Raw genomic sequence first — 26,542 nt, 5'->3', positions numbered from 1 at the left:
TATTATGGATTATGATATTTCCAATAGCAGCAACAAACATAAAATACCTACGAATAAATATAAGAAGAAACGTACAAGATCTGTATAAAGAAAATGTTAAACCTTCATTGGGGTGGACAAAAATGAAGGGGAAAGCTTACCATGACCTTCGATAGAAGACTCTAAGAGAGAAAACCGTTTTTTCCTAAATTAATCTATAAATTTATCATGATCTCAGTAAGAAAAATTACATTATCATTATTATTATTTTAAACCAGTTAGTCTGATTCTAATGTTCAGATGGAAAAGTAAATGAGAACAGTCAGGAAATTTCTGGGGAAAAAAAAAAAAATGAAGAGGGACCAATTCTACCAGGTTTTTAAAACATATATAAGCCCTCAATAATTAAAACAGCATGGTGTTGTCACATGGTTAGACAGAAAGACTAACAGGATAGAATAGAAAGTGTAAAAATAGATCCAAATACAGAGGTAAAATAACAGATGATACAGGTGGCTTTAGGGATAACGGGAAAAAGACAAAATTAGCTAGTAAATGCTATTTGAACAACTAGATAACAATGTGAAAGTTAACGTGAAATCACATCTTACAGTAGGATAAATTCCAGATGGATCATATTACCATAAATAAACTAGAAAAACATAGCAGAGTTTGTAACCTCAGAGTGACGTCCTCTTTAAATACGACACAAACCCACACATCTAAGGAGTAAAAAAACTGATCACCACCAACAAACAAACCAACAAACAAGCAAGCAAATAGTGTGCTGTCCAAACTCAAAAATAAATGTTCTCATCACAGGTGGGGTAGGCAGAATAACAGCCTCCCAAGGTGCCTGCATCCTGATCCCCAGGACCCGAGGACACGTTAGGTTACACGGCTGCACACGTCTTCACTCGTGACTCAGGCCACACCTCATCTCACTTACTGCGTGGGGCCAACTGCCACGTGACTGTGGTGAGTCCACACCTGTGGTGCTCAGGTCTTAGCTCCCCATTTGAAGTGCTCTTACAGTACGTTGTGGAAACTGTGTATTGATCTTTTTGGTCTCCTGTGACATTGCGACTGGTTTTCAATCAGGGAAGATTCTGTCCCCACCCAGGACATTTGGCAATGTCTGGAGACATTGTTATTGTCCCAGTGAGGGTAGGGGTTTACTGGCATCTGGTGAGTGGAGGCCAGGGGGGCTTCTACACATCCTATAGTGCAGCATGGCCCTCCACAACAAAGAATTATCCTGCCCAAAATGTCAACACCCCTGAGACTGAGAAACCTGCCATCCAGTGTATGGGCACTGCAGGCAGAAGGGATAGCCCTGAGGCAAAGGTGGGATGTGCCACCATAGCAGAGCTAAGTAGCTGCAACACAGGCCACATGGCCAGGAATGCCTAAAATATTTACTGTCTGGCCTTTTAAAGAAAACATTGGCTAACCCCTATGCTAACAGAACAGCAAAGGGCTTGTGTAGCTCTAACTGAATGAGCCACAGGGAGAGTGACAGATGAAATCAGGGGAAGCAGATCACAGAAAGCAACACAGTGCAACAGAACTTTCTGTGATATTGAAAATGTTCCATTCTGCATGGTCCAATATGGAAGCCACTAGCTCCACATGACTACTGCGCATTTGAAACGTGCTACTGTGTTTCCCCGAAAATAAGACCTAGCTGGACAATCAGCTCTAATGCGTCTTTTGGAGCAAAAATCTATATAAGACCCAGTCTTATTTTACTACAATATAAGACCTGGTCTTATATAACATAATGCAAGACCAGGTCTTAAATTAATTTTTGCTCCAAAAGACATATTAGAGCTGATTGTCTGGCTAGGTCTTATTTTTGAGGAAACAGGGTGGGGTGACTATGGAATGAAATTTATATTTTATTTAAAATTTTAGTTAAAATTAAAATTTAAATAGCATGTGTGACTAGTGGCTACTCTATTGGCAGCACAGACATAGAACTTCTAGGCCATGGTATGGATTTTGGAGTTTCTCTGAGTGAGACGTGAAGCTTTCGAGAGGTTCTGAGCAGAGATGTGATACACCCTCACTGAAGTATGTAGTGAAGCAGTCACTCTAGCTGCTGTGTGGAAAACACACTGTAGTGGACAAGAGTGGAAGCAGAAGGATGGGGAGGAGGCTACTGCAACAGTCCAAGCCACAGAGGATGGTGGTGGGGAAGTAGGCAGTAGCAGTATGCTGGTTATAATTCATTCAATTCTGGATTATTTCAAAGTAGACTGACTAGGATTTGCTGACAGACTACGGAAGTGTGTGGAAGAGAGAAGTCAAGGATGCTTCGAGTGTTTTGGCTTGAGCAAGAATCAAGTGTCCTACTACTGAAGTGCAGAAGACAGGGGGAAGGGTAGACTTGTTGGGGGGGAAGTCAGGACTCCTTTGTGGACTTAAGTTCGAAGCCTGGTAAGCACCCCAGTGGCCATGATGAGAAGGCGGTTGGATATAAGTAGCTGGAGCTTACAGAGAGGCTGAAGGTGAAGATAACCATTTGCATGTCCAACAGAACTTTCTGCAATGATGTAATGTATCTGCGTTGTCCAATGCAGGGCCATGGGCCCGAAAGTAGCTACTGAACATTTGAAATATGGTAAGTGCAACTGAGGTACTTAAGTATTAAGTATATTTCATCGTAATCAACTGAATTTCAATGGCCACCTGGGGCCAATGGTGCCATACTAGACAGTACAGGTATGAGTGGTATTTATAGCACGGTCATGGACAAGGTCCTGGGGATGAAAACAAACAGGAAAGAAGAGGCCCAAGTCTAAGCCCAACATTTAGAGACGCTGAGAAGATCCACCAAAGGAGGCCGAGGGTGGGGTAATGGGGCAGGCGAGAACAAGAGGTAGTGATGGCCCAAACATACAGAACTGCTTCAGGACGGGACCCGCTTTTGTCAAATGCGCTGACAAGCTACAGAAGATGATGACTGGGACCTGATTTCTGAGTTTGACAACTTGGAGGAAAGGTCTTGCTTCCTGTCGCCCATGGCCAGCTTCTTGCCAAACAGTTGGACGGTTATCTGTGGTAGCTTCTCTCTTCCCGTGCATGCATCACTCACCTGGGCACACACCTCGGGTTGCTGCCCTCTCTACCATCCAGGGCTCTTTGCCTTGCTCCAGGAAGGAGATCACATCAGGTTTGGAAATGGCAAGATCTGGTTGTGAGAAAAAAAATGCCACCCAGTTATGGTGTGAACCCCAGAATTCAGATCCACGGCCTGATCATTGGAGAGCGTCAGGTGCAGGAAGAGCCATAGGAAGACGCGACATAACCTGACGGGTGGGGAAGATGTAGCTTCAGCCCATGGAGCTGCCCTTTAACCACGCAAAGAGTAACCCAAGATTGACAAGGAAGGAACAGATACGCGCAAGGGTAACCTCCGAATAGACCAGGTCACCTTACCCAGCGAGACCAGGTTGCTGTAAGTCTCCAGCATAACGTCTCTGTACAAATCCCTCTGAGCTGGCACCAGCCGTTCCCATTCTTCTTGGGAGAAGACTACAGCCACATCCCTGAACAAGTCTGACCCCTGGAACAACAGGCAGGTATGTTGTCATATGCGCACATCAAGGACATGTCTCTGGTGGCATGAGGGGAGATGGAGGAAGTATGTGCAGGAATGGGGTATTCTAGAAAAAGAAAAAGCTGGGGCTAGAGGCCTCTGATGTAAATGGACGAGAAGAGAAAATGGGCATCAATAAAATGGAAAGGTTCAATGTTCTTGAAAATTCCTTTTTATTACAAACCAAAGCTACTGTATACAGGGCTGGGATGAAAATTAAAATCCAACTAAATGGAGTTTTCCCAATTGTGACAGTGCAATAAAGTACGCTGCCTATTCCATCCTTGGCATATATTAAATTCTCCCCGTGAGATCTAGAATTTCTACTTTTATGGGGGTGGGGGGTAAGGGAAGCCCAAACCAATCATTTTTGATAGGAGAGGACAATGGATGGGAGACCATACTAGCTGCCTGGTCCTTTCATTCCCTAAAATGGGAACCTCTGAGAAGCAGATTCTTGGATAGAAACCAGGTGGTAAGCTTCCGGACAGAGAAAGCAAGTATTTACATGATTTTAAACTCACAAGGGACATGACTTTTAGAATTTCATGGGCTGATGGGTCCGCCTCCTGGCTCCTCTGTTGGGGAAGGGCAGAGTCCTGAGATGGCAGAGCTGGGGAAGGAAAGAGCAAATATGAGGTCAGGCTGGCCTTACGGTTCCCAGGATGCCACAGCTAAAAGTCCCCATTCGCTAACCCCCACCGACCACAAAAATTAGAGGTAGTTGGGACAAATTGTGGCCCTCACCCAACTCCAGGAAACCCAGCTTCAGCTGCAAGGGGGCCCTTTCTCTCTAAACACCCAGAGAATTCCACCTTGTTACTGATGCAAATCTGAGACGGATGCTCAGCGCTGGCCCGGCTACTGAGACACAATGGTGTCCCATGGACCAGGAAGGTTGTGCTCAGGTCAGGAAGCACAGACCGCCCAGCGCACAATGGGGCCTACCCAGAACCCGACCATTTTTACTTTCCTCATGCCCATAATGTAAAACTTTCAGGAGTCTCCCTGGCACTTTCCCCAACTTCCACTTTCACAAACAGCCCCGCAGTCCTACTTAAGGCCTGGTGGGCACCACTTTGTGGACCCTGCCTGGAGTCAACAGGTGGGGTGTGACTGCAAATTAGATGGAGCAGGTCCCGTGCTCCATTATCAGCACATAAATAAGCCCCAGCACAGAGAAATAACAGTGTGCAAAGCTGTGCACACAATATTTGCTGCAAAACAGAACTGTGTATTAGTATGTAACAGAAGTAGGCTAGTGGTCGAATCAATTTTGGCACAGCCAGATAATGGACACCAAGCAACTATCAAAAACGATATGGGGCAACATTAAATGACAATGAAAGATCGTCACAAATGGACCCTTTGTACAACATCAGAGCATTCAGCAAAAGAAGTCAAACCCACCCATCTACTGATATATGGCCTAAAAAGAAACACCCAAAAAACAAAACCAATACTGGAATAGAAAACATCCAATTATTAAGAGTGATGTTATTTAACAACGTCTTGAGTTGTTTATAAAGAAGCTTAGGACAATGCACAACATGTTACAAATATTTAATTTTTTTCCAAGTATTTACTCTAAGTAATAAGTAAATGAGATAATTATGAATGTTCTTTAATATCACGTAATAGGAATTTTTCCTGTGACCACTTTTTTTGGCATTATCTGTAACAGCTGTTTAATATTTTATAACACGAGTGCCCAATTATTTACTCAACTATTTCTCCACTGTTGGACACAGATTTTGAACAAAATCATCTAAAATGTTCCCAAGTCGTCTTTTAAACTAGTGATTCTAAATCTTCTGGAGTCTTGCAACTCTTTGTGAATCGCATGAAATCAGACTTCGCCCCAAATTAAAAAAAAAAAAAAAAAAGGCACGCGTAAGAATGAGGCACCCGCAAGCATTTTCAGTGGGTCGGGACCCCTTAACACCCACCTAAGGGGTCCATCGACCGAAGCACTGAGCCGGGACGCAGAAAGGCGGTGCCAGCAAGACGCGCGCCGCGGGGACCGATGGGAAATGTAGTCCAGAGCCGGGGAAGCCGCAGACTCAAGCTGGAGTGAGACTTTCCGGTTCTTCCCAGGCCTGAGACCCACCCGGCCGCGGCGCCCGCTCTCGCACGGACGCCGGAGTGGCCGGCAAGCTCCGGAGCCCCTCACCTGCCGTCTGCTAGGGTCCAGGTACCACCGCAACCGCGCCCCCACGTAGGCCCGGGTGCCCTTACTCCTCGGCACCGACTCGCCACCTGGAGCCGGAAGATGGCGCAGACGCACAAAGCCGCGCCAATGCTGCGTCGCGATTGGGCCAGCGCCGCGGTGTCTTCTGGGAAACGTAGTCTCTAGGCGAAAAGGTCATCGCTAAACCGTAATGCCTAGTCTCGAGATGTTCCTGAGTGGGACCGGGGCGTGCGTGCGTGCGTGCGTGGGGGCCGTCGGGTGACACGATGGCGTGTGTACTGTTCGGTTGGTGTGTGTGTGTGAGTAGGTCTGTGCGTGGGGTGTGCTGTCTGCGCGCGATGGTCTCTCTGCGGGCAAGTGAGTGGCTGTCACTGTGTGCAGTGGTTCTTGTGAGGGTGTGTGTCGTTTTTGGTTCTGACCCGGTCCTTGAATGTGTGACTGTGCAAAAGAGTGTGTGAAAAATGTTCTCATCTATTAAATCACCGTTTCTGTGGAGCAGCCATTTTACCAGGTTTGGAGGGAGAAAAACCCAAGTTTATCTGGTGACTAATTGTAAACATTGGCGTTGTGATCACAAAATACCGTGAATGTTTAAATTAAAAAAAAATTATTACAGTAAAAGACACATTGTGATTAATCCCCTTCAAAATACACCCCCTCGCTTTGAACACGCTTATCTCATCGTTCTTGCCACTTTCTGAAGCAGTTCTGGAAGTCCTTTTCTGTGAGTGTCTTTAGTTGCGCTCTTGTGGCTGCCTGATGTCCTGAATCCATTGAAAACGTTTACCTTTCGTGGTCATTGTGACTTTGGGGAAGAGCCAGAAGTCGCACAGTGCCAGATCTGGTGAATAAGGTGGATGAGGACACATCATAATGTTTTTATTTGATAGAAATTGCTGTACCAGAAGCAATGTGACACGGAGCCTTTCCATTGTGATCAACAAATAAAGTGAATGCTGCTGCCAAGTGACATCCAAGGAAAAGGCAGGGATCTTCAACACGGGAAGCAGTGCGTTGAACCTTAGTAACAGTGTGTGACGAGTTTCAACTTGTTCGGTGCAGTCAGTTGGGTGTGAGCTATGGTTGAGAGAGAAGGTGTGTTTAAAAATGTGCCATAAATCATCCCCCATCATGACAGTGCTCCATGTCACACATCGCTTCTGGTTACAGCAATTTCTGTCAAAACCATTATGGTGTGTCTTCATCCACCTTATTCACTGGATCTGGCACCATGCGACTCTGGCTCTTCCCCAAATCAAAATGATTCAGGACATCGAGGCAGCCACAACAGCGTAACTGAAGACACTCACGAAAGAGGACTTCCAGAACTGCTTCAGAAAGTGGCAAAAATGATGGGATAAGTGTGTTTGAAGTGAGGGGGAGTATTTTGAGGGGGTTTAATGGCAATGCGTCTTTTACTGTAATAAAATTTTTTTCTTTAAACATTCACCGTATTGTTTGTTCACATCTTATATCTATGTTAAAATAAATGTACTGTGAAGGAGAATGCAAAATTGGCAAAAATGTTTTAAGTGAGACATCAAGGAGTTTCCTGTTATGGGGTGACATCTCTCGGCCAAGTCCTCTACTGTCACAAATAGTTCAACCTCAGAGTGAAAAAGTGAGAAGCCCTGGTCTTCCCACATCCCGAGGCAGCATGGTCTGTATGGTCAGGGGTCTGACCCTAGGTCAGGTCCTATTATGCCTGGTCTCTGAATGAGGAAGCCATCTCTGTCCAGGATGGTACAGTTTGTCCTGGAGAGCCAGGCCCAGAGTCCCCCTTGGAAATAGACAAATTAAGTATCAAACAAATTCTTGTGCCAAAAAGTAGGGAAATGCTCAAAAAACATCAGGGAGGATTCCATGCTTCCAACTGTGATGGTGTAATTGTACTAAGTTTGCTGTCCCACTCTAAACAAAAAACTACATACTGAGTATGAAATAAGTGTTTTCAGACATTGGAGAACTGGTGGTGCAAGACTGATCCCTGCAAGAAGGGAAATAAATGAGATCCTGCTGTAGTGGTTTTCTATCTGAAGACATATTCCACACCTCAAAGCAGAAAGGAGGAATCAAGGCAGAGCACGGATTTGCTAAGTTGACACAACACAGTTGGAGGAAACTGAAGTGACTGGAATTTGTGGGACAGAGTGTGGAAGAGAAGTTGGCATTTCCATCAAATAAGACCTACGAGTGGAGGAAATGCTACCTCTGCCTTCAGAGTGGTGGATGAACTACTACAGAACCTTGGAGAAAGCATCTTCAGAGTCAGAAGACATTTGCTTCATGATGTCAGAGGCCATGAGGCCTCATGGAAACAAACAAAGAGACTAGACTCTTGGCTAGGACCTGAAGGAGATAGGGTACGATGGTGCCCAGGAGGTCACTGGACTATTCCAGGCTTGTGAGGGGCGGGACATTTCCAAAAAATGACTACAGAGGATGGAATTAATATCAGGGCTTCTGGTCACACCTGTAGGGTGGGTTAGCCAGGCCTCATGAGGCTGAAGGTGAGGAACCTTCGATTCCTGAGTAAGGGTGACGGGTCATTTATGGCCAGCCAGTATAACCAGACTGGACTCAGATCTCAGACAGATAAACTGGGCTGCCTTCTCTGTTTGGTCCTGACGGGTGGTGCTCAACCACATTTCCTAGAAGTGACATTGGCTCTGAGCCAGTCATCTTTCTCTTCCACTGACTGTCCACCTCAGGCCTAATCTAGGAATAGGATGGTACCAGAGCAAGAGTTGAGAAGGGGTTGGATTCTTTATATATTTTAAAGGTGGAGCTGACAGGATTTGCTGATTTATTGGGTGGAGTAGCAAAAGAAAGAGTAGTCAAGGATAACTTGAGGGAATTCTGAGCTCAATTAACTGAAGAACAGAAACATTTACTGGGTTAGGAAGACCTGGAAAGGGATACATTTGTGGACCTAAGATTGAGTGTTTGGTTTGGAATGTGATAGTTTGAAAGGTCTGTTAGACATAGAAGTGGAAATACGGAGTATCATTTTAGGGGGAAAATCTAGGCTAGAAACTTAAACTAGGAATTATTTTTATTTAGGAATAAATTAGGAAGTATCAGGTAGGTCATAACTGAGGATTAATTATGTTGAGCACATTTTAATTTGTGTATCTTTGGAGAAATTATTCAAATCCTTTGCCCATTTTTAAACAGTTATTTGTGTTTTTATTAGTCACTTGTAAGTGTTCTTTACATATTCTGGATACAAGTCCTTGTCAGATAGCTAAACTGATTTTTGACGAAGGTACAAAAGTAATTTAATGAAGAATAATTTTTCAACAAACAGTGCTGGAGCCATTAGATGTTCATAACACCCCTCCCCCAAAGAGAACTTTGACCTTACACTTATAAAAATTAACTCAAAATAGATTACAGATTTAAATTTGCCCCAGTACTAACCCATGAAAAAAATGTACTCCATTTTCATTGTGACTACTGCGGGCAAAATAAATGGGTCCTGTCTTTCAGGATTCCATATTTTATATCTACTACTCAAGATTATGTAATTAGATTATTACATTAAATTTAGAATATCAGGCAGACATTGGTTTGCTGATTGCCTATTTGAAATTGATACAGGTGTTTTTATGTAAATGCAAGTAAATTTTGATTCACTTAGTGACTATTACCAAGCTTTATACGGTTCTGACAACAAAAGAAGCTTAAGACATAATGGCTGAAAACGAAAAATGTTACTACAAATCTTCAGGCTAAAAATGTCCAACCTTCATACATTTATGAAATGTGAAAAAGGCTACAAAAACCTGGCAGTTTATTAGTATGTCTTAACTTACATAAGGTTTTTCTATATTGTTTGAAAAAGCAAGGGGGACGATAATCAGAATTTCAACCCTCAAACACAAAACCAACTACAATTTTTGTGGATTGTATTCCTTTAACTTTTTACACATAGAAACAGTTTTCCAATATCGAAGTCTTAACACAATTGTAACAACTTTGTTCCTACTTAAAAAAAAAGTATTTTCACATTGAAAATCATCAGTTATTATTTTTATAAGTTGTATAGTTTTCAAACCAATAGATTACTGTTATTTAATCATTGTACTTGTAACCAAATTGTATAACACTATTATTATAAACAATGCTTCAATTAATATCTTTGTGAACATATTTGCATTTTTATTTTCTCAATATAAAAATTACCGTAATGCTTTTTGTTATTGGTGACTTTGGTGGGACAAATTACCTTGACGTATTGGAGCGTATAAGCCAAGTTTGGAAGAATTGAGACAGAATAAGAGGTAGGACTAGGATTAGTGTATAAAATATTTTCAAAGGCATAGGTTCAATAGGAGTTGAAAGAACGAAGAACTGAAAGAATGATCTATAAACTGCTATGTTTTTCTTTATAATATGTATCACTTCCGAATATATATCAGTATCCTTTTTTAAAATTTCTCCCGCATTGAAATGTCAGCTGCATGGGGGGCAGGGGGTAAGGAGGAGGTGGTATTTTTGTCTGAGTGTTTACAGTTGTGTCCCCAGCGCCTACAACAGTGCCTGGTACACGGGCCCTCAATAAATGGCTAATAAGACAGGGAGGAGAGAGAAGAGACAGAAAGGAAAGAAACAAATCCCGGACAACCTGAGCTCCTCACCACACGTACATCCTCCCTGAACCCTCCTCTCGCTTACCCTCGCCCTTTCATCCTACCAGCGCTGGACCTGGAGGCCCAACAGACACTCCGAAGCGCGGGCCCGGTCATTGTGCGTGCGACTCACAGCCCCATTCGCCACGCGTGTCCAATGCGTCCACGGCGTTTGGATGCCGCGGGGGACCCAAGCAAGCTGCGCCTGCGCAGTCCGAGGCGGCCCGCCTAGGCCTGGGAGGGACTCGATGGGGGAGCGGTGGGTCGGGCAGCTTGAAAGGGCGGGGCAAGTCCTGGTTCTGACTCAGAAGGTCCGAGGGTTTCGGTAACGCTGCGGAGACCACTCCAAAGGGAGGCAGCAGGAACCGCCTAGGCGCTCCCGGCGAACAGTCCCAGGATGCTCCGCGCCCGGCCCCGGACTCCATTTCCCAGCGGGCACTGCGGTCAATGCCCGCAGCCGCCCGAGCGCCGTGGCCCCTTTGTGAGTCGGCCTGTCCGGCCCGAGATCGAGTCCCAGCCCCGGCCCTCGGGGCGCTGGGCTCCCGGCCTCCGCCGACCGACAGCGTAGAGGGAGGTGCCCACCCGCAAGGCGGAAGCGGTGAGTAGTCCGAGGTGGGAGGGCGCCTGGGCAAGCATGTGATGAGGGGGCCTGTCACCTGTGTGAGACCGTATCACCGTGTGTGAACAAAGTGGGACCATGTGAGATCGTGTGTAACAGTGTAAGACGGTGTCACCATGTGTAAGACCGTGTCACCGTGAGTCTGTGTGATTGAATGTGTGTGACAGTGTGAGAACTGGTGTGAACAGTTTGGCCGTGGGTGTGTGGCCATGTCACTGTGTGTGACTGTGAGAACATATGTGATCATGTCTGTGACAATGAGTGTGCAACTGTGGCTGTGTGTGTGTGTGGTCATGTGAGACCGCATAAGATTGTGTGGCAGTGTTAGGGAGTGTGACAAGGTGAGTGTGACAGTGGATCCAGAGTGGCCTTGTGTGACCCACTGTGAGGGGAGGGCAGGGGCGTGTCCACAGGCTGCCGGGGGAGCCCCCAGCGGGAAGGACGATAGTGGGCGGGAGGCTGTGGGTGCTTGGGGGAGCCGGTGTGCTCCAGGGTTTGGGTGCTGTGTTGCTGGAGAGCCCGAGATGGAGATGAAGGAGAAGAGATGGGGATTTAGCAGAGAAGTGAGGGAGGAAGGGAGGAAGGGGGCAGAGAGCAAGAGAGGAAGAGACAGAGAGGAGCCCCAGCCTTAGGCCTGGAGGGCAGAGAACCAGGCCATCTCTGTTGTAGGTCTTTCCAGCCCTCTCCTAGTGAGGAGAGGAAGAGGCGCCCTACAGTGTGCTACTTCTGAAAATAAATGGCTGAATGATGTTTATTGTTCAAAAAGGATGTCCAGGCATTGTGCTCAGTGCTTTATGTGGATCATGTCATGGGCCTCCCAAGAAGTGACAGGGAGTAGGTATCATTTAATGGATCAGGAAACTGAGCTTTGGTGTGGTCCTTAACTCCGGGGAGGTTACTGAGTTAGTGAGTGTCGAAGCACAGGCATTTTGATCCCCTAACCTAGTCGTTCTTACCACTAAGTTATGCTGCTTCTGAGATAATTGCTTTACTTTCCAAGGCAGTGAGGTTTAGTGGGAAATAACTCTTAATTAAGGGATTTCAATGACTGCTTATGCATACCCCCTCCCCCAAACTCTTATGGGGGAATTTCTCATAAAAGTAAAGAGATTTGTTTTCAGGTGCAGTTGGTCATAAGCCAGGACCAGAAGTAGGATGTCCTGACTCTCTGGTCCAGTGTCCTCCAGACCACGTGACCCCTCTGATGCCTACTCTTTGTAAAGATGTTTTCTCTGAGGCATTCACGTTGTAACTTATCTCTCATTTTTGTACAAAGGGTGGGGACATATTTTCTTTCAACATCATCATTTGATGGAAAGATTAAAAATCAGACCTGGATCCCACTTGGGCTCAATTACTTATTACTATGAAACCTCAGATAATTTCACTGAGGAAAAGCCTCCATGTGTGAAGGGGGTAAATAATCCTTAGTAGTACCATCCCAAAGGGGAAAAACTGTTATAGTTTATAATTATAAATGAGAAAGTGACTTATACAAAGTTTACATTGCGTTCTTGAAATCTAAAGTTCATGGGGAAAAGAACTGTAAATTAAGACAGGAATGACCAATTCAGTGACACCTCTACTCTATGTCTGTGGTGGGGCAGAAGGGCAAGGGGAAGGAAAGGAAGGTTTCTAGGCTGGTGATGCTTCGAGCTGAGGACAGGCCTGGCATTTGAGGGCTTCTTTCTCCCTCTCCAGCTGGATTTTCTCCAGACACTGCCCTTCTCCCAGAGAGGAGCCTGAAGGAGGACAGAAGAACTGTCATAAATTCTTAACTTGTTAAAGCCATGTCTGAGGTAAGGAAGCATTTCTTCTCTCCCCTGGAATGCCTTGTTTTTCAGGTTTTATATGAACATTTTGCTTTTCTTCTAAAACTCCCCAGTCTAACAAAGTCCCATTCATTAGTGACCTGGTCCTCGTGTTCTCCAGTCCAGGAAAAGGAAGTCCCCAAAAGCCCAGTGAGCTTCCTCTTTTTCTCAGCCAACATTTTGATCTTCATTCAAGGAAAAATTCAGCATCACCTATGGGTTAGGTGTCCTGTTAGGAGCTCTCAGTAGCAAAAATGCAGTCCTTGGTTATCTGGGTAACAGCAAGGAACTGAGAATAAAGATTGAGAGAGAAAAAAATGCACTCGATGGTGGGATGTGAGAGCCTTCATTGTAGGGACTTGATTCATTGAGGTTGAGGTGTGTGTTCAGATGTGCCCACTAGCTTACAGCTTTTCCACAGACATGGTTTAAGCAGGAGGCAAGGTGAGTGAGGGCTGTTGGGTACCTTAGTCATAATACACGACAAGGTCTCCTGCTCAAGGTGATTTTGAGCCATGGGATGTTTTGGGTCTTGAGTAGTAAACTGTGGGTCAGCTAGGTTAGGAATTTTTTCAGGCATGCTGTGGGCTTTGAAGAGCAGGATTCTGTGGTAGTAATGAGGTCCTGTTTTAGGAACATCTTGAGTAAGCAGTGGGCGACAGCTAGCATATTCTAGGTCATCCAGTTAAGATTAGTGGAATTAACGTGGAAAAATAGCAGGAAATTATTTGAAAAAGAATAATAGGAGAGAGTATTTGAATCCACACGAAAAATGGCTGTATACATCTACAACAGCGAAAACAGTAAATCGTGTGGAATGGGAACCAGAAGAAACAAATGAAAAGATCAGCATATAATGTCCAGAGAAGCAAATACAAGTATAAATAAGAATGGAAAATATATATTCATTAAACATAATGGTTACTAAAGAGTTACCGTTTACTAAGTGCTGGCAATACTGTGGTAAATAAAAATGGGGTCTGTGTCTTCATGGAATGTAGTATCTACTAGTTTATTATGTATGATAATATAATGATGTTATTTTAAATTAGTGGAGAAGGGATGGATTCATTTAGAAAATAATTTCTTCCTTACACATTAAGGTTAAATACATTCTGTAGGATAAATATAAAAAATAAAACTATACAGACAGCTGGAGGAAAATAAAGAATGGTTGCAAAGGGGAAGATGAGCCAGAAGCAGAAATCGATTAGAGCAGCACTGCCCAGAACTTGCTGTGATGACTGATGACTGAAATATTCTATATCTGCACTGTCCATACAGTAGCCACTGTCCACACATAGCAATGGAGCACCTGCATGTACTAGTGTGACTGAGGAACTGAATTTTTAATGTTAATTGATCTAAATTTAAATAGCCACATGGTTAGTAACTAGTGTATTTGGACAACACAGATCTAGGCTAATAAAATGAAGAAAATTGTGGGTGATCTTTTTCAAATCTCTCATTTTACAGATGAGGAAAAAGAGGCAAAGGAAGGAAAGTGACATATCCACGTCACTAGTTAGTGCCTGTGTCAGTTGTAGAAGTTGTGATATATATTGAGGGTCAGTAGCATAGATGATGGTGAGTGACGGTTTGAAGAGGGTGGTAGAAAATGACGAAGGGCACTGTGGAGCAATGTGCCACCGTGATGGAGCACATCATTTCATTTCTTTGCTAGAACCTTCATTGGCTTCCCACTTTACTTGGAAGGAAATCCAGTGTTCTTATCACAGCCTATAAGGCACTTTGTGATCCAGCTCCTGGCTATACCGCAGACCTCATTTTCTTCAAGTGTTTACATCTCTCTGTTCCAGTCACACTGGTCACCTTGCTGTTCCTCCAACTTGTCAAGCTCTTTCCTGTCTGTGGACCTTTGCATTTGCTCCTCCCTCTCCTATAATCCTCTGCCCCAGATGTCAGTGTGGCTTGCTCTCCTACCTTGTTGAGATTGTTGTTCAAATGTTACCTCTTTTATTTAGGTTTATCGTGATCATCTTATCTAAAGTAAACACCCCCGTCACTCTCAATCACCTTACCTTGTTTTTTGTCATAGTATTTAACACTATTTTATGACCTTATGTTTAATCCCTTTCTCCTCTGTTAAAATATTAACTCCACAAGGGAAAGGACTGTATTTTATCTACCTTTGTAGTCTCAATTCTTAGAACAGTGTAGTGGAAGGCATTCAGTGGTATATTTGCCAAATTAATATATGAATGAACACAGGAATGAGTTCCAGGAAGGCCAGAGCCTCTCCTTTCCTCTCCTGCCACTGAGTTGTTAATGGAAGAAGGAGAAAGCCGAGGGGATGGTGGTGACAGAGCCCATCAGCCCAAATGCTGTTTCCGTGACCCACCCCAGACCTTCTGAATCACAGTCTCTGGTGGTGGGGCCCAGGAAATCACATTTTTTAGACTCCCAGGATGACTTGAATGCACACTTTTTGAGAACCTCTGCCTCTAAAGATTTTATATTTAAAGTACCCTCATGTAAACTCACAATCCCATGTCTACTCCCAAACGTTGGTTGGTTTTTGAAAATCCAGACTGATAATCTTGGTCTTTTATTTAGTGTTTAGTACATATTCCTTTAATGTAATTACTGGTATATTTGTGTTTAAGTCTACCATGTTGCAGTTTTTTTCCTATTATCCCATCTGTTCTTTGTTTTTTTATTTCTCCTTTTTGTCCGTCTTTTGGATAAATCGGGTATTTTTTTCCTCTTATCTTGTTAACTATATGTTATTTTTGTTATTCTTTTAGTGGCCACTCTAGTCTAATATGTATCTATTACTCATAATGTAATCTTTCTTCCTTCTGTAATCTTCCTCCTATAATTAGTTCTCTTTCCACTTCCTGAACAAGTTAAGAACCTTTATAGTGGTTTAACTCCAAGATACTATTATTAGTTGACATTATATATGCTTTATAGTTACTGTTTTGGGGCTCTTAATTTCTTCTTGTGTTTCTATGCTTCCATTTCCTTCCATTTTTCTTCTACCTGAAGAACCCCTATTAGTATTCCTTTTCATGTAGGTCAACACTTTGCTCCCTGCATGAATTATTTTTCATTAGCTCCTATTCTTGCTGGGTCAAAATAGTGTAATTTAAATTTTTTCTGAGGTTAAGTCTAGGAAATTCTAGTCTCAATGGGGAGAAAAACATCTAGAAATTTAATAATGAGAGACCTTTGCAGCGTCATAGAGAAAAAATTGAGATTCATATAACTGAAAATAAGCAAGGGGTTAGTAAATAAGATATGACATTTATACCATGTAATATTATTCATTGAATCAAAATGATGTTAAACATAAATGAATATGTACAGATAATCATAGACATGTCTGTATAAGGAAACACTTGAACAATTATATACTAACTAAATTTTGACTGCTTCTAGGAGGTACTGTGTGCATGGTGGGTTGGTGTGGGGAGAGTGGAGGACTTCCAATTCTTTAACTTAAAAAGGGAAAAGCATTCACTGAGGGTAGAAATACTGAATATTATTTTCTAAGTTTCCTTAATGATGACAAAATTGTATGAAATTTCTGTTTTATCAAATCAAAATAAATATAAAAATATTTGAAAGGTATTCAAGTCTCATTGGCTGAGAGAAAAATGTCAGACAGTTGAAACCTGGAATCCATCAGTTTGTGTATACAGCTAAAAAATATCTTTTAAGGACTTTATCTAGCAAAACCTGCCCCACCTCTGTCTATGGAAGAAATGATGTGTGTGGAACACTTTTATTTATTTAATTTTTTTTGCAGTTTTAAAGCGTTTGTATCGAAAGCCTGAGTCTGAATAGCGTTGATTTACATGCCCACCCTGTCCAGCACAACAGTCCCCTTCAGGCCCGACTCGTGTCCCCTTCCTTCCTGCAGCCTTTACTCATGTCCCGACTTGTCTGTAGTAAGGAGTGTTTCAGAGGTGGAAGCTGATGCGTGTCACTGGTGTTCCCTGGAATCACACTTGTGCTTCCCTGACACCTACTTAACATTTTGGTCCATTACTGAGGCACTACTGATTAATGTATTGACTCATTTTTTCCGTGAAAACGTTTTTGCATAAAATCATTGACATGCTCTGTCTTCAGTAGAAGCATTACTCTGCAGAGAGTGACGGTAAGAACAGGAGTAATGTTCTTTGCATTGCCCATGAAGGCCAGGGCACACGCCAGAACTCACTGCAGCTGGAACCCTGGGGGCTGTTGCATGCCGGGCACCCCCTTCAGTTGCTGGACTGGGGAGATCTGGGAGGGTCGCTATCCGGGCTCAGTATAGTAGCTGTTTACCAACCTATGTGGCGCTATTTCAACATTTGACAGGTCAGTTCAGCTGTTCAGGTGTGTACCGCTGAGTGCCATTTGTGTGTCAGCCCAGCGTTAAGAGTGGGCATTGCTCTGTGACATGCCAAACCACACAGCAATCTTGGTAAGTCTGGAGCAAATGTACCTCATTAGGAAGAATAGCCATTTTGAGTTTTCAGGGAGCAGACTAGGTCTTGTTCCACGTTATAAAGATCCTGAGTTCAACATACAGGAGGAATATGAGAGCTGTACTGTAACATTTAAAAACATTCTCGCTCATCAGACATGCACAGTTGGGTATGTTCCTGCAGTGATGAGCTGTAGGTATTTTTTGATGTACTTTATTATCACATTGGAAATGTTCACTATTCAATGTAATCAATAATGCTTAAAATTACTATTATTTTCTCTCATAATAGGTTACCAGCTGTCTATGAAACAGTGGGTTGTCAAGAGATGTTAGGTAATCCTTGGTTGCCCCCGACTCTTCTGTTATGGCATAACATTTGTTTAAGTTGTATTTTTGCAAAATCATTATAAAATTTGTTTATTGTTTTTAGTACATATATATTTAATTTTAGAGAATCAATATTATAAGCATCTATATTTATCTGGAAGACTTGCACTGTAGAGCTTGGAAGATGCTGATTTAGACCAAATACATTTTGTAAGGTTTAACATGTTCCTGCCCTCGAAGCCTTTCTTCATGCCTTCATCTATCCTGGTTTTCCATATTGAGAAATCCTTTATATTTAGTATGAATTGCGTATTATTTTACACTTGATGGTTTACAGTGTTGGGATTGCCCATTTTTCTCCATCATTAGAGACTATCTCAGAAATTGTCCACTTTCCATGGTGACATCAGAACTAATCACAGAAGTCATCTAGCAATTACTTGATATGTATTGCTCAGAACCTAAGATACTGCCAGAAAATTTCACTACATGAAGTATTTCTCTCCAAAAGTATAGGCGATTTAACTCTTCAAACTATGAACAAGAGTATGTTTATGTCCTTTCAGGATTTGGTGACATTTGGGGACGTGGCCGTGGATTTCTCCCAGGAGGAGTGGGAGCAGCTGAACTCTGCTCAGAGGGGTCTATACAGAGAGGTGATGCTGGAGAACTACCAAAGCCTGGTCTCGCTGGGTAAGGGGGTCTCCCGGTAGCTCCGACTCTACACACCTAGGGCTGCTTTCCAATGTAGTGTTTGGGAAGCCGCTGATGTACTTCACGAAGTTTCTGTTTTGGGCTCCCCCAAATAGGTTGACTTTTGTAGAAGTGGCAGCTTCATTGGACTACTCCCGAACTACTTCTTCCTCCTTCTTCTGCTTACTTCACCTCCTTCCTCAACTCCCATCTGATATGCCCCCAACTTCCTGGTGACTAAGGAACTTGATCTGATTCATGGGCCTGGCTAATTCCCTTGTTTCTTTTAAGCAGGAGTTTCAGTTTCTAAGCCAGATGTCATCTCATTACTGGAACAAGGAAAAGAGCCCTGGGTGGTGAAGAAGGAGGGGACAAGAGGCACATACTCTGGTGAGTCAGAGAGAACTAGCGGGGTGGAGGCCATTGCAAAGAAAAACTCAGCCATTCTGAATGGTTCCAGCTTATAATTGATGTTTCCTGGGTAGCTTTTCTTAAAGGCTCTAGGCCTGGGAGGAAACATTTGAGGCATCTTTAACATGAGCTCCCCAACTTCTTCTCCCTTGTATATATTCTTTCACACATTACAGTCTTCTCTGATAACCTTTTCCTATTCTCTGGGTCCAAATGGCACAGTGTCTCCTTGTCTTTGATATTTAGTTTGGCACAAGTTGCTCCATCACATTAAAAAAATATCCGGAGACAACAATGTCTATTTTTTTCCTTTTCAGTCACTCATTCCTTTTAGATTGAAAGATTATTTATTCATTATTTTACCAAGATTCACTTCGATTTTCAACTTTGAGAAAATCATTCTGTTAAATTCTTGGGATTATTCAGAGGTTTATAAATCATCAAAGGAAAAAGAAAGCATTTTCAGTTGTACTTTCAAGTCTGGGAAACTGGAAGGTGAAACAAGTCACAAGAAAAGGTTGGGAGGAAAAAAGTTGAAGAATTTGGCTTGGGACATAACAGACTCATTTTTATGGGATGGGGATATTTCCAAGTGAAGAAATGCCATTGAGGGTAGACAGAGGCTCAGAAAAAAAGTGTGATTTAGAGATGTTAATATGAATGAATGAGATCACTAAGAGTCTGAGAGATAAAGCCTGGTACTGGGGACTTTGTAGTGAAGTGATCTTTGACAAGTTTCTCAATGTCTTTTCTGGTAAATGGCCTCTACATGTTCCATTTGGGTTAAATTTTATAAATTTTCGTTTTTCTAGATAATTATCCTTTTCATTTAGGATATCTGATTTATTTCCATGAATCTGAGCAAAATAATCTCTTATTCTTATTTCTTTTACATCTACAGTAGTTTCCAATTTTAATTTCTTATTTCATATAGCTATTCTTTTTAAAAAAATTACTTATTAGGTTGCTACTCTTTCATGATTTTTTTCATTTTTAAAATCCAGCTTATGGATTTATCTATGAGTGTTATCATTCTTCTCTTTTCTAATTGTCTAGTTTCTGCTTTTCTCTTTACTAATTTTTTCCTTCTAATTTTCTTATTTTGTTTACCATCTTGCTGAAATGAAAGCATAATCTATTCATTTCATTCTCTTATTCACTAATTATTTAGGGCTATGAATTTTCCTCTGACTATAGCTTCAGCTGTCTTCCATAGATTCTGATGTTTAGTGTTTTTGTTATTGCTGTTTCCTAGATAACGTACTTCTTAAAAATTTCCCTTTTACACAAGAGTTGTTTAAAAGAAAGTTTTCTGGTTTTACTGTATTTTGACCAAATTGTTTTATCATATTTGATCTGATAGTAATTAGTACTAATTCTACTTTCTAACAGTTTGAGGATTTTGTGTTGTCTAATATATAGTTAGTTTTTGTAAATGTTCCATAGGTGTAGTCTCTATTTTCAGGGTAAAGAGTTTGTTACATATCATGAGTTTTACTCTTTTGTTATTAAAGTGTGTCTTTACTTACATTTCTTATTTCCATCTATAATTTTTTTCTTAACTTTATTAAGGAATTTATTTATTTACACACAGTAAATTGCATCTATATAAATTATGCAATGAGTTTTGACAGCTGTATACACCCATGCAACCATTACCACAATCAAGACATACAATATTTCTATCATCTCAAAAGATTGTTTGTGCCTCTGCAGTCCACCCTTCTCCACTCCTGGTTCCAATTCAATTTTTGTAAAGTCTAGTTTACTAATTTCTCTTGATTGGTGCTTTTTCTGCTATATCTAAGAAATTCTTGCTACCATCAGGTCACAAAGCTTTTCTTCTATGTTTTTTCCTAGGAATTTTATAGTTTTAGCTTTCACATTTTGGTATATGATCTATTGAGATAATTTTTGTGTTTTATGTGAGGTAAAGGTTGCAGTTCTTTTTTTTCCCCCCATTTAGATATTCAGTTGCTCCAGTACCCTTTGTTGAAAAGACTTCCTTTCCCTGTTATGTTGCCTTGTTGATAGCTTTGTTGAAAATCAGTTGACCATAAATGCATGGGTCTAGTTCTGAACTCTATTCTGCTCCATTGATCTATATGTGTATCCTTTCACCAGCAGTATCCTGTCATCTTGGTATCTGTAGCTTTATAGAAAATTTCACATCAGATAGTTCTATTTGTAAAATCACTTTGACTATTGTAGATCATAGAATGAAGTTGAGAATTTCTACCCAAAAAGCCTGCTGGGATTTTGATTGGGGTTATAATGAATCTATACATCAATTTGGGGAAAACTGACATCCTAACATTGAGTTTTCCAGTTCATGAGTATGGTTTATTTAGCATTTATTATAGTCTTCTTTAATTTCATATTTTCCTGAATCTTTTATTATAGTCTTCTTTAATTTCTCTTAGCAGTATTCTGTAGTATCCAGTATAGTGATCTTTTATATCGAACAAAATTATTTTCCTGAATCTTTTATGTTTATGTGCTATTATAAGTACAATTTTGAAAAATTCCATTTTCCCATTGTTTGCTGGTAGTATGCAAAAATGTAAGGTAAGGGTTGTGGCAGGTTAATAAAATTAAGCAATTTGATACAAAATTACTTTTCTATGAAGGCATCTTAGTTTTAGGGATCAACTGAAAATTTACATTTGGTTGGAATATATCTCATAGAAAATGATATTCAGGAAGACCTTTTCCAAACTGCAAAAGTTTAACCATACAGTTTCATGTACAGCCTAAGGCAACTAATTGACCTTATGTAATTGGTTTTTCTAAACGTAATGAACTTATCCTGAATGCAGGATAACTAGAGGCAAGAGAGGAAGGGTGTTTGGAAACTTGTATTGATATAGATATAAAATGATGATTGTGATTTTTAGATAACCTCTTCAATTTTTAATTATTCTGGTAGTTACCTTGTTATGTATGATAATTTATATTCCTAATCAACTTTCTTAAGTTCTCATTCTTTATCATCTTATACTTTTTAGACAGCTTTAACAGCTGTTAAATCCTCAAACTTATGTATTTTATTCACTGATACTTGTTTTAAAAGTTTTTCTATTCTGCATAAACACAAAAGACTTTTTTTCTTAATATATTTTAGATTGGAAGTATGCATTTAAAAACAATGAATTTTCATCAAAGCAAGTTATTTATGAAGTATCATCCAAAGTAATGACATCGGGAAGAAGCCATCTTAGCCATAGCCTTGACTGCCCCCATTTGAGAGAAGATTGTAGAAGTGGGGACTGGTTTAAGAACCAGTTGGGAAGTCAGGAGGTACATTCTAATCAATTGATCATTACTCGTAAAGAAATACTCACTGAAGATCAAACTAATGAATATAATAAATCTTGGCAAACTTTCCATCAGGATGCAATATTTGCTATAAAACAGAGTTTTTCCACCAAAGAAAGAGCACATAAGCATGAGCCACAAAAGAGAAGTAACCGAAAAAAATCTATTGAAATGAAACATAAGAAAGTCTATGTAGAAAAGAAACTTTTGAAATGTAATGAATGTGAGAAAGTCTTCAACCAGAGTTCATCTCTTACTCTTCACCAGAGAATTCATACTGGGGAAAAACCCTATGCATGTGTTGAATGTGGGAAAACCTTCAGCCAGAGTGCGAACCTTGCTCAACATAAGAGAATACATACTGGGGAGAAACCCTACGAATGTAAGGAGTGTAGGAAAGCCTTCAGCCAGAATGCACACCTCGCTCAGCATCAGAGAGTTCATACTGGAGAGAAACCTTATCAGTGTAAAGAATGTAAAAAAGCCTTCAGCCAGATTGCACACCTGACTCAACATCAGCGAGTCCATACTGGAGAGAGACCATTTGAATGTATTGAATGTGGAAAGGCCTTTAGTAATGGTTCATTTCTTGCTCAGCATCAAAGAATTCATACAGGAGAGAAACCTTATGTATGTAATGTGTGTGGGAAAGCCTTTAGCCATCGTGGTTACCTAATTGTACATCAGAGAATTCATACAGGAGAGAGACCCTATGAATGTAAGGAGTGTAGGAAAGCCTTCAGCCAGTATGCACACCTTGCTCAACACCAGAGAGTTCATACAGGAGAGAAACCTTATGAATGTAAAGTATGTAGGAAAGCCTTCAGCCAGATTGCATACCTTGATCAACATCAGAGGGTCCACACTGGAGAGAAACCTTATGAATGTATTGAATGTGGGAAGGCCTTTAGCAATAGTTCATCACTTGCACAACATCAGCGAAGTCATACTGGAGAAAAACCTTATATGTGTAAGGAATGTAGGAAAACATTCAGCCAGAATGCAGGCCTCGCTCAGCATCAGCGAATCCATACTGGAGAGAAACCTTATGAATGTAACATCTGTGGGAAAGCCTTTAGCTATAGCGGATCTCTTACTCTGCATCAAAGAATTCATACTGGAGAGAGACCCTATGAATGTAAGGACTGCAGGAAATCTTTCAGGCAGCGTGCACACCTGGCTCATCACGAGAGAATTCATACTATGGAGTCATTCTTGAGTCTTTCTTCTCCCTCACCCACCATGTCCAGTCAACTGCCAAGACCTGTAGGTTTTATCTCTTAAATATGCCTTGAATTTCACTCCTTTAATCATTTCCATCCTATTATCTTTGTCCAATACACAATAATCTACTTGGCATGGACCATGGAAATAGCTAACTGGTTTCCCTATATTTACTGCTTCTTTTGTCAGCTGTCCACGTTGCAGACACACTTGTATTTTAAAAGTTTAATCATATCACTCCTCACTCATTAAAACCCCTCAGTGGCATTCCATAGTTCTTAGGTTGAAGCACACATTCCTCAAAATAGCCTAAAAGACCTTCCTCCCAATACCTTGTTCCAGTCTACCTACTGTCTGTCAATATCCAGCTCATTCTTTGGATATTTACGCAGAATTAAGAACTCATATTCCAGCATCAAATAGATCTGGGGTCTAATCCTTGTTCTTCCATTTTTAGCCCTCTAATTTTGGGGAAACATTTTGTCTTTTGTAAGCTTCGGTTTTATTTATATTATGAGGATAATATTGGTACTACCTCGAAAGTTAATGGAGCATTAAATGAGCTAATGCATGTAAACTGCTCAGCAGAGTGCCTCGCATAAAGTAATCACTCAATAAACATTAATGCAAAATAAAAAGATACTGTGGTATACAAGGAAGACCTGATCATCTCAACAGTGATCAGCTGAGACAACAAAAGCAGCAGCTCCAAACTGAAGAGCTTGTCAAGGTTTCTCATTAGGAACAGTAGTCACTGAACTAAAGGTGGGTGGCAAGCGTACCTGATACAGTACGCCTGATGTTAGAGTCCATGATAATACAGAGTAAGATGCTGGCTTCTATTTCAGCATGAACATATAGAGACATGACTTGGTTGATAAGAAAAAGTAGCTTTATTAGATATTCAACAGTTCTAAGAAGCCAGATTTTAAAAATTGCTGTAATGAGTAGAATTTGCTGAGATGTATTCCTCATTTACATTTAAACAAAGGCAAAACAGATGTTAAAAAAAGAACATTTGAAAAGATCAATAGCCAAAGAAGACTAGAAAATAAAGTGTAAGTTTGACCCCTGCTCCTAATTCCAGGTGGGTGAATTGTATTAAACCTGTGTCATTTAAAATAGAAAAAGCTGTTAAACTTCTAAGCAGTAGTTCCAAAACTAGAGGGGAAAAGAAACCAAAACTGTAAGTACTCGTAAACTGGCTGCCTACAAACAGGTTTGGCTTGGAATGCATAAAGTTTAAAATGAATATGCGTACCTTTAGGTGGGCCTGTGTTTTCCAGTTCTTCACAGTTCAAACCACTCCCTGTTCCCACACATCTGACTTGTTTGACAGTTTATATTATTTCCTGACTCCTGAAGACTTTCAGTATGCAATCAATGCAGTAACCAATTCACATATGAATACAGGTACAAAGAAAATGATGCAAGTTTAATGGAGGATGAAAGGAAGACTTGAAACATCTCTCTGTAGGGGAAGACTCAGTATTTCACAGATTTTAGGAGGCCCCAAATTAATCTACAGATTCCCTGGACATAACAAAATCCTAACAATTTAAGGCTCAAAAGATTGTGTTCATGTGAACATACACATATACATTCACAAAGATATATACATAAAGAAAATAGATAATAAAGGTGGTATTTCAAGCCAGTGGCTTAACAGTATTGGTAAAATTGACACTGTGTACAAAAACAGTCCCCTCATTCTTTTATCCAAATATGAAACGGAGTGATTAGAGATACTATAACAAACTTTATAATCTTGGAGTGAGAACAGTCTTCCTAAACATGACATGAGCTCCAGAAGTCACACACACAAAGATTCTAGGTTTGATTCTGTAAGAACTTTATTAATCTTTTATATACTCAAAGAAAGTACAACCAAGGTTTTTAAACATCAGAATTGGAGGAAATCGTTACAACATATGTAACCTGTGAAATTCACATCTTTAACATAGACGTAGTCCTACAAATCTCATACAAAATGACACTCCTCCCCCCGCCATGGGCAAAGGTATGAGAGGCAACAGGTGACTGACGAATGTAAGTACTGAATTCACTAGGATCAGAATAAATACAAGTTAAACCAATGAACTATCCATTTTTCCTTACCAGACTGATTTTGAAAAATCTACATTGCAAACGCATAAGAAAGGAGATACTTCAATGCACTGATGTGAGGGAGTATGGATTTATACAATGTTTCTCAAAGGCAACTTGTCAACATCAGGATTTTCATTGGGAAAACTAAGATGTTCTTTTGCAGTTAACAAACAGCGCACAAGTGTATCTTCCCTTGAAAGCCCAGTAAACATGTAAAAGGTACCAAGCAAAAAGAGCTGAAAAGAGAGGGTCATCAGGGGATGAGGGAGTTAAATTTTGTAAAAAGACAAAAGGGGAAAGAGTGTTCGTGAAATGTAGCACAAGAAGCTTCTACTTGAAATGTTTGCACGATAGGGAATTCAGCCATGGGGGTCCATTTGCCCAAAGGATCCCTAGAGTGGCTCAGCATTTAACGTGGCTTGTGTAGAGGCTGGATGTACAAAGGAGACACGATGACAGGACTGCTAAATGCCCTTCCACATGAAAGTTATGTTAGCACCCCCTGCCCACAGCTTCCCCACTCCACCCTCTTCTGTAAGTAAACTGAATGAGATCCTTCACACCATTCACTAAAATGACTCCAGTAGAATAAAATTCAAAATGTAAAAGCAAATTAATAAAGATAACAAAGTAGGATATGTTTATGACTTTGGTGTTGGACTATCTTCTAAAATAGACAAAAACAAAAGCCATAAAGGAAAAGATTAATGAAGCTATCAAAAGTTAGCATGCTTTTAAAAACAAGATAAGCAACAGAAAGGAAGAAAATATTTGTAATATACAAAGGAAGAGATGTAATACCTTTAAATCAGTAAGTAAAGGACAATTAAACAAGTATAAAAATGGACAAAAGGATAAGGATGGGCAAATCAGAAGAAATACATATGGCCAGTAAACAGAGTCCCTGCTTAACCTTGCTCATATTAAGAGATGCAAATTTAAATAACAGCAAAAATTGGCAGTGGTGTGGAGAAAAGGATACTCATCACTGCCACTTCGGAGGCAATGAAGTTTTTAAAATACTCACAATAGCCCCTCTGGAGGGCAATATGGTCAGGACATGAAACGAAAACAGTCAATGTCCAGCAATAGAAGCATGACTAGAAATACTAGCAACATTTTAAAAGAATGGAGTATTGATATGGATTTGACAAAAAGATTATTGAAAATGTGAATTT

General features: G+C 40.9%; 2 protein-coding genes across 14 annotated transcripts in view; one reads left to right on the top strand and one right to left on the bottom strand.

Annotated features, from left to right (window-relative positions):
* Nucleotides 1-10,692, bottom strand: part of ZNF582 (zinc finger protein 582) — a 28,451-nt gene extending 17,759 nt beyond the window's left edge. Inside the window, exons 1-5 of one of the 3 annotated variants that reach the window (XM_019716906.2) lie at nt 10,455-10,692; nt 5,757-5,935; nt 4,108-4,196; nt 3,424-3,550; nt 3,080-3,175 (exon numbers count right to left, since the gene is read on the bottom strand). In XM_019716906.2, the coding sequence (XP_019572465.2) occupies nt 3,080-3,175; nt 3,424-3,550; nt 4,108-4,116 (232 nt within the window). In that variant the 5' untranslated portion in view covers nt 4,117-4,196; nt 5,757-5,935; nt 10,455-10,692. Of the gene's footprint in view, nt 1-3,079; nt 3,176-3,423; nt 3,551-4,107; nt 4,197-5,532; nt 5,936-10,454 lie in introns of all 3 variants that reach the window. The other 2 variants (XM_019716905.2, XM_074315392.1) reach the window with 2 other exon arrangements.
* Nucleotides 10,682-25,355, top strand: ZNF583 (zinc finger protein 583). 11 transcript variants are annotated; one of them, XM_074315388.1, is made up of 7 exons: nt 10,757-11,006; nt 12,729-12,826; nt 17,171-17,276; nt 17,572-17,615; nt 18,176-18,302; nt 18,594-18,692; nt 21,838-25,355. In XM_074315388.1, exons 5-7 carry the CDS (start codon nt 18,269-18,271, stop codon nt 23,313-23,315), a joined length of 1,611 nt encoding a protein of 536 aa, XP_074171489.1. In that variant the 5' UTR covers nt 10,757-11,006; nt 12,729-12,826; nt 17,171-17,276; nt 17,572-17,615; nt 18,176-18,268; the 3' UTR covers nt 23,316-25,355. The 11 variants fall into 11 exon arrangements, with proteins under 11 accessions (XP_019572460.2, XP_074171487.1, XP_019572461.2 ...); XM_074315386.1 differs by lacking the exon at nt 17,572-17,615 and having other exon boundaries at nt 10,684-11,006; nt 18,597-18,692; XM_019716903.2 differs by lacking the exon at nt 17,171-17,276.
* The last annotated feature ends 1,187 nt before the right edge of the window (nt 25,356-26,542 follow it).

The sequence above is a fragment of the Rhinolophus sinicus genome, linkage group LG11 (assembly GCF_036562045.2).
Source record: "Rhinolophus sinicus isolate RSC01 linkage group LG11, ASM3656204v1, whole genome shotgun sequence".
NCBI lineage: Eukaryota > Metazoa > Chordata > Mammalia > Chiroptera > Rhinolophidae > Rhinolophus > Rhinolophus sinicus.
Note: the sequence above shows the minus strand (reverse complement) of the source record. Positions and strands in the feature narration are given on the sequence as shown.

Excerpts from the sequence above, each read along its gene's own strand:
- ZNF583 (XM_074315384.1), top strand. The coding sequence starts at position 18,146 with ATGAACAAGAGTATGTTTATGTCCTTTCAGGATTTGGTGACATTTGGG. Across the intron at positions 18,303-18,593 it reads CCAAAGCCTGGTCTCGCTGG|CAGGAGTTTCAGTTTCTAAG; the intron begins GTAAGGGGGTCT and ends GTTTCTTTTAAG. Across the intron at positions 18,693-21,837 it reads GACAAGAGGCACATACTCTG|ATTGGAAGTATGCATTTAAA; the intron begins GTGAGTCAGAGA and ends AATATATTTTAG.